We start from the raw sequence: 7,233 nt of genomic DNA, 5'->3' as shown, positions 1-7,233 counted from the left end.
TTGTGTACTGTACTTCAAAATTTTTATTCAATTTTTTTTATATATAACTTTTGTCCATATTTCTCACATTGCTGTCAAATACAATACTGTCCACTAAATGATTGCGTGCACATTGATTTCACATCACATTGACTCACCAGTCACCACCGTATGCATGTGATTACTAGAACTGCTACAAGGTCATACATCATCTAGACAAGAAGCCATTTCCACAACAGGGGAAGGACTTCAACGGAAGGTTCTTAATCATTCCAATATCTAGGCAAATTGAAAGTTCTATAGTTGACCACTTCTACTCAACATGAAACCAACAAACAGTGTACCAGATATGTTTTCATTGTTTAAAAAACAACAATCACAACAACATTAAACATGAAAATAAATTCAACTTTTTGGGCATCAAATTGAAAACCGTTGTACACCGACTTCTAAATTTATAAATATACATTATATACAAAATAATCGTATAAAACATAATAGAAAGACCAGTGCTTCATAATATTTAAATAACTAGTGAAATACTCATCTTTAAAAAAACATTATTGGTTCAGTAATGTCAATTCTAATTATAGGCGTCCTTGGTATGATAGTCACTTTTGTTTTTCTTTGTTTTAATTTCTGGGCAATGTTGCATAATAAGAAGTAAAAATGCTTCTTCTTGAATCCCCCTGGCACTACGTCATTTATTGCATCAGTTGTTTTCTCTTAAAAGTATTTTCCCTTCAGTTTTTGTTGTGCAATGGATCCAAGAAGAAGCAGGGTATCAAGCTCTATAACCCATACTTAAGGCTCTGTGATTCGGGATGCATACATTCTTTATTAACATTTTTTATGTAAATAATAATAATAATAATAATTTACAAAATTGACATAGGCCTGGGTCTCAAATATTCTCAAAAAATGAACCGTTTCTAGTATTTTTTTTCTCTCCTTGAAAGTTTATTAAACAAAGTCTCCTTTTTTGCATACTGTAGCACATCACCAGGGTAAATGGAAGTAGCTGGCTTCTTCCACAGTCTTGTTGGCAATAAGTTGATTGGTTGGTTGCTGATGGCTGATTATCAAAATAAGGTGGAGTATCTCCAGACAGAGCCCTCTCGTCCTGCAGATGGGCAAGGTGGCATAAACACATAGGCCTGTTTTCCATGGATATGGTCGGACAAGTCCTGTCAAGGGGCTGAATCTGTCAGTACACCCTGACGGTGAAACATCCAAAAGTCCAAGTTGTGTATTATTTCTCACAGTCTGTTCAGTCCTTACATTCTAACAAAGTTCTGTAGTTTGAGTCCTATTGCATTCATAGAGCACACCGGCTCGGTCCAGTTATCAAGTTTTCAAGAGCAGCAATTCACAGTTAAATAAATCCCTGTCTGTTTCTACACTGTAAACAGTCCAGAAGATATCCATTCTTCAGAATGTCTGATACCCTCCATGTATTATACCTGGTAGTAGAAGACAAAAAGTTAACTAGTTTAATCATAAGAGCAATATAATGGAAACCGTGATATATTTTTGCATTGCTGATTGATAACTGTTAATGACATACTGTCAAGAGTTGCAGGAACATGTTCAGAGGAAATGTGAAAAAATAATCTTTACCTCAGTTGCTATGACGCATTCATTTTTCTCCTCTGCTATCACAAACACAGACTGGTATATGGAATCTCTTGGAGAACATATCGTTGCTATCCTACACTCTGGCCTTTCGCTGTAAATGAAAAGAAAACATGTCAACACTTTTAAACACCAAACCACTGTCATTTATCAAACCCTGGAGAATAGGAAGTAGGTCAAATCTATCCAGGTTGTCATCTGCAGGCAGCATTTGAACTTACCTGTACTTTCTACTCAACGGCATTTTCTCCTCTATCGTCTTTTTACAGTTCTCGTCTTTATCCTCTTGCGACGGCTCATCCTTGTACTCCTTGAAGGTTTTGTTGTCCAAGTGATAGTTGATGTGTTTGTGGTTTTGGGACTTCTCCCTGAGACAATCCACCTCCACCTCCAGGTCCACCTTTTTGTTGGTGTTCTTCAGCTGCAGGTCAGAAATTAGGTTCTCCTTCTGGAAATGTGAAAGGTTGTTCATGGTCTCTGAGTCCTGCTCCCTCTTCCTCTGCTGCTGGATGTGGCGCAGGACCATGGCCACCATGAAGATCAGCACCAGGAGCACCACCAGGCCCACACCCAGACAGATGGCTGCCCAGTTGAGCCTGTCTTGGGTCTCTCTGACAGGGCTGGGGCTGGGGCTGGAGGGGATGAGTAAAGGCACATCGTAGTACTGGCACTGGGTGCCGCTGAAGTGGGCTGAGCAGGTGCAGTCAGCAGGCTGGCCTTTGGCCCTGTTGGTGCAGGTCCCACCGTTCAGGCAGGGTTTGGAGGCACAGCTGTCAGTGGGCTTGTCACAGTTGCGGCCGGTGTAGCCCAGGGGGCAGATACAGGTGTAGTCGTTGATGCGGTCCATGCAGCTGGCTCCGTTGGCGCAGGGGTTCATGGAACACTCGTTGATGTTGATCTCGCAGCGTGGGCCAGTGAAGCCTGAGCGGCAGCTGCACCAACGTGTGGTTCCGTGGATAACACAACGTCCACCTGAACAGAACAGAACAGCCCAGCATTATCAAACAGTGCACATCATATTCAATTGAGGTTAGCTCTAATGCAGATGTCTCTAGAGAGAACATTCCAAATTGATTTGTTTGAGTAAGTGCTCTGTACTGACAGTGTTGAAAAGAACTGAAAGTCAATTAACAAATTCCTTCTAATTGTTGTTGTTGAGATGTGGAGAGAGTGGAAACTATCACATACCATTTGTACAGGGCAAGGAGGTGCATTTGTCCACTTTCTTTTCACAGTTGAGTCCAGTGAAGCCCCCTGGGCACTCGCACATGTAGCTCCGCCCGTTGTCCCTTTCTCTGCACTTCCCGTGGAAGCAGGGTGAATCGGCACAAGTCAGCATTCTGTGCTCGCAGTGCGTCCCCTCGAACCCCTGTGGACATGCACACCTATAGCCGTTCTCAAGGTCCTGTTGGCCACAGATAGACAGAGGTTATCACAGCCCACTGTCACAGGAAACAATCCCAGCAAAATTCGGTGTAGGTTTCTTGCTGTGCCTCTCATTTCGATGCCCTTGCGACTCCACATTATTATCTCATAATTCTCATGCCCCCTGTGCCCCAGTTTGAATTACATTCATTTACAGGAGAGAGTATGTGAACTGGCTAAAGGTCTGTCTGTTGCATTCTTCTATACCGGCCTAGAGATGTAGATAGATATAGGAAAAACAAAAACAGGAAAGCCTGTGTGTGCTGTGTGTTGTGGGAAACGGATAGGCTTTCCGGGCTTACCAAGCACTGGCCTCCGTTCCGACAGGGCTGGCTGTCGCACTCCCTGACCTCGCTGTCACACTTATCCCCTGTGAAGCCCGGCTGGCAGGTACAGGTGTAGCTCCCCTGGCCCGTGTTCATACAAGTGGCCCCATTACGACACGGCTTGTGATGGGTGCAATAGTTCAGATCTGTGGATAAATGTGTTTGAAAAACAGTTACTCCCCGGCCCTAGTCTCCTATCATAATCAGGATGCCTGATGACTCTTGCAATATTATAGGAACATGTCATATTTATACTGTCATAGAGCACGTCTTGTGGTTTCCCCCTATGTGCTATTGAACAGCAGTACTTCTGTATTGTTTCACAGCAGGACCCAGAGGAGCCGGAGACACTGACCTTGGTCACAGAGGAGGCCTCCCCAGCCCTCTTTGCAGGTGCACTGCCAGGGCTGCTGACAAGTGCCATGTTTGCAGGATGGATGCCTTTTACACTCATTACAGAAGGTGCCCTGCCAGCCCTCTCTGCATCTGTCACAAACAAAACATCACACCTTTAGCACTGTGTACTTACACACATGCAGGCAAATACACATGCAGGCAGGCAAGCATGTATGTAAACACACACAGACACAGACACAGACACACACACACACACACACACACACACACACTAGATGAACTATTGTATACTTACACACACTGTCCTGGCCTTGAGCAATTTCCATTTATTTTGCTGCATCCTTCAAGGCAAATTGCTGCATATAAATGTGAGACAAAAGAGGAACTTTATTTTTTTGTAAACTCATTCAACAATACATCATAAAGCTTCAGACTCGGATTAGGAATTCCCTTCCCACTGTTGTAGTATCAAAACGGTTACCTGTCTATTTCTAATGAAACCTTAATTTGCTGTTTCTGTGTTGTGACATTGAATTTGCATGGTTACAAGACTAGTGTTTAACGGCTGGTTAGGCCTGAGCAGATGCTTGGTCTCAAAAGCGGACAGCTGCCCCATTGTTGTTGGTAGGCTGTTGAACCCTGTTTGCAGCTGCTGCCCTACCGCTCAACAATAGAGCCCGCAATTTAGTGGCGCGTGGCTGATAATAATGCCGCGATTAACCCGGCGCGTGCTGCTTTACCAGAACGCTACCCGGGATTATTCTACCCACATGGTCCCAAAATTGTGAGAAATCTAGGGGTGAAGGGGCTGGGTTGGGAGGGAGCGCGCCGCACTATTTTCGCTCATCCTTGTCACTCCAAACTGCAAATCTAAGCCTTTCTAGAGCAGCGGCATATCGACACTATGGGCCCTATTATGCAAATACTTTGAGAAATAACATCCTACTACATTTTGTGAAAGGTCTTCTTAAGAAACCCAAAACATTTTATTCTGATTGCTTACGTTCTTCGCAGTATTGTCCCTTCCAGCCCGGTAGACATGATATTTGCCCGTCAGGGTTGCAGGTGTAGTGGCCAAAACGGTCGTCTCTTGGAGCGCATATTTTTGAACAACTGTCCCCGTAGTAATTTTCATGGCAGATGAACCGGTATGAGTACCTTAACTCCGTCTGCCTCACACTTTGCACATCCTGGGACCACTCATCTCCTACTTCCAACTTTCTTTGAATGGCAAAATAACTAATCAATAAAGCAGGGTTGTTTGTATCTGCTGGGATAGAGAACAAAAAACATGCGTCAAGATAGTGTGGCCTATCAAGTAGGCCACTACTGTATGATTGCATGCTTTAAAAAAAGGCCAAACAAACAGTGCACATTGTCTTGAATTATTTCTCTCAATATGATATATAGAAAGTAAATGTGTAATGCAAGTTTTCAGTTTATGATAGGTATGTATCAAGGCCTGTGCCCTATTTTTCAATTGGGTCGTTGGACTGCGATTGAAATGTCATCTTCATGTATGTCAGCAAAACATTTTCAACCCATTATTCCCCTTCCAATGGGCGGAACAGCAAAAGGTGTAAAATACAGGAAAAGCAGTCAGAGGCTTTTGGCAAGGTTTAGATATTCTCACTAAAGACTTGAACACTTTCCCACGCTTAAAATAAACCAGAGGAAGTGCGATTGTGTTGGACACAGAGCATGAAAGAAGTGCTCTGTTGCACGTAATTCATCATGACACATGGACATCAACACATTCATATTTCCAAGTTTCATTATAACTGCAACATTTCTGTGTACATTGAATTTATTAATACTGCATAAATTGCATTTAATTATTCTGCGTAATGATTTAAATCTAGAGCATAGGGAGTATTTGTCATGCATCTTTAACAGTGCCATGTATCCCTCTAGCGGTGGTCATGTATGTAGCGCGCCACTCACCTTCAGGTAGATCCGCTGAAGGAGAAAACCATGCTTCAATGATTAGAGAAAACGAGCCCTGGGAGTGGAGAAAAAAACATTAGCCTACCATGAGTTTCATTTTTTCAGTTGCACATCTTTTTTCATTATTTGTTTCTTCTTTAGATAACATCTATTGAATGATATGTGGACTAGGCTAATGACATACTAACATGTCATAAATCCTCATGCACGTCTATATAGGTTAGTGCAGTTTGATTTATGCTTAGCTCTTCACCACCCATCTTATTGCAAACACCGTGAATCCATGTATCAATAGGCATATATATTCTCAACCACTTCAATGTGGTATTTTAGGCAATGCATAGTGTCTTACCGGCCATGCGAAGTGGGTGAGTGGCAGGCGAATAGGTTTAGTGAACGTGCCGTCCTCCATGACGCTGAACGAGTTGGTGCCTAGTACAGGTGTAACGACACTGCCGAAGTAGCAGTCACCTGGTGACACTATGGTCTGGTAGTTCTTCAAGCAAACTCGAAAAAAAGTCCTACACGCTGGACTACAAGCTACGCCGTTTGCCAGCAAACCTCTATTATTCTGAAACTGATGAAGATCAAGCTCGAATACACCAGATCCCAGAACCTAAAGGAAGAGAATCAATTAATAAATATAGAACAATATTCCATTGCAATAATTTACATTGCGCATTATTATAGGCGTATTATATGCTATTACATTGTGCATTATTACACTGTTGCTGTGTCAACATCTAGGCATGAACGATTCCAGTAATAGTTTAACTATAAAATTACCTGCTTAAAAATCGTTATAATAATTGCGATGATAAAGGTAAACCAAGTTGCCATTCTTTTCCACAGATCGGTTCGTATCCTTTGAAAAATAACCTGTTCTCCACAGAGGGCTCTTATTCCAAGCAGTGATGATGAAATATGAAGTTTGGAAATGATAAATAAATAAATCCTTCTTCAAAACCTTTTTGGGCGAGACCGAGCTCCGCAATCCAAAACGCGCAGAAATTGAGAAACCTTGTTATCCAGACAGTGAGATGCAGGTCAAACGCATAACAGTAACGTCAATATCCACAGTTTATTCATCCTTCTGTCTTTACGTTGACCTTCCATCTTGATCCTGCTGAAAATGTGTTTTCTCTTGGCGTTGTGTCGATGCAACTCTTGCGCTTTGCTTATACAGAAAGCTTCTGGTGGCGCCAATATTGTTATGAAAATATGGCAGGACATCAGTCACAGAGCACTCTGTTTCTTAATGAAGGGTGTTTCACGTCTCGGTTCACGTTATATACGTGTGTGTCATTATGAATACTGTCAATCAATAAACACCGCCCCTTTCCATCCACGCCTGTTGCAACCAACCCTCATGTCCAATTGTAATAATCCTGCCGTTGTCTCTCGCAGGAGACAGACTTCTGACTATCAACAATTTGGCATCTGTTGATATGTTTTTGGTTCACTGAAAGGGGTTTTCAGCACGTGTAGCCTCACAGCAATTGTGGATTTGGTAGCCTTACAGCAATTGTGAATTTGTTTAACAAAGGATAATTTATATATGTTG

General features: G+C 42.4%; 1 protein-coding gene across 2 annotated transcripts; it reads right to left on the bottom strand.

Annotated features, from left to right (window-relative positions):
- LOC115146239 (delta-like protein 4) lies at positions 1-6,918 on the bottom strand. Of its 2 annotated transcripts, none has more exons than XM_029688200.2 (11): positions 6,456-6,918; positions 6,022-6,285; positions 5,667-5,724; positions 4,726-4,992; positions 4,018-4,078; positions 3,721-3,851; positions 3,342-3,511; positions 2,803-3,019; positions 1,836-2,586; positions 1,600-1,708; positions 1-1,442 (listed from the first exon to the last, which is right to left on the bottom strand). In XM_029688200.2, the coding sequence occupies exons 1-11, from the start codon at positions 6,507-6,509 to the stop codon at positions 1,437-1,439; spliced, it is 2,088 nt and encodes a 695-aa protein (XP_029544060.1). In that variant the 5' UTR covers positions 6,510-6,918; the 3' UTR covers positions 1-1,436. The 2 variants fall into 2 exon arrangements, with proteins under 2 accessions (XP_029544060.1, XP_029544061.1); XM_029688201.2 differs by having other exon boundaries at positions 4,726-4,989.
- Positions 6,919-7,233: the final 315 nt, after the last annotated feature.

This window comes from Oncorhynchus nerka, linkage group LG18 (assembly GCF_034236695.1).
Source record: "Oncorhynchus nerka isolate Pitt River linkage group LG18, Oner_Uvic_2.0, whole genome shotgun sequence".
In the NCBI taxonomy this organism is placed as follows: Eukaryota; Metazoa; Chordata; class Actinopteri; order Salmoniformes; family Salmonidae; genus Oncorhynchus; species Oncorhynchus nerka.
This window is presented reverse-complemented; position numbering and strand designations above follow the sequence as displayed.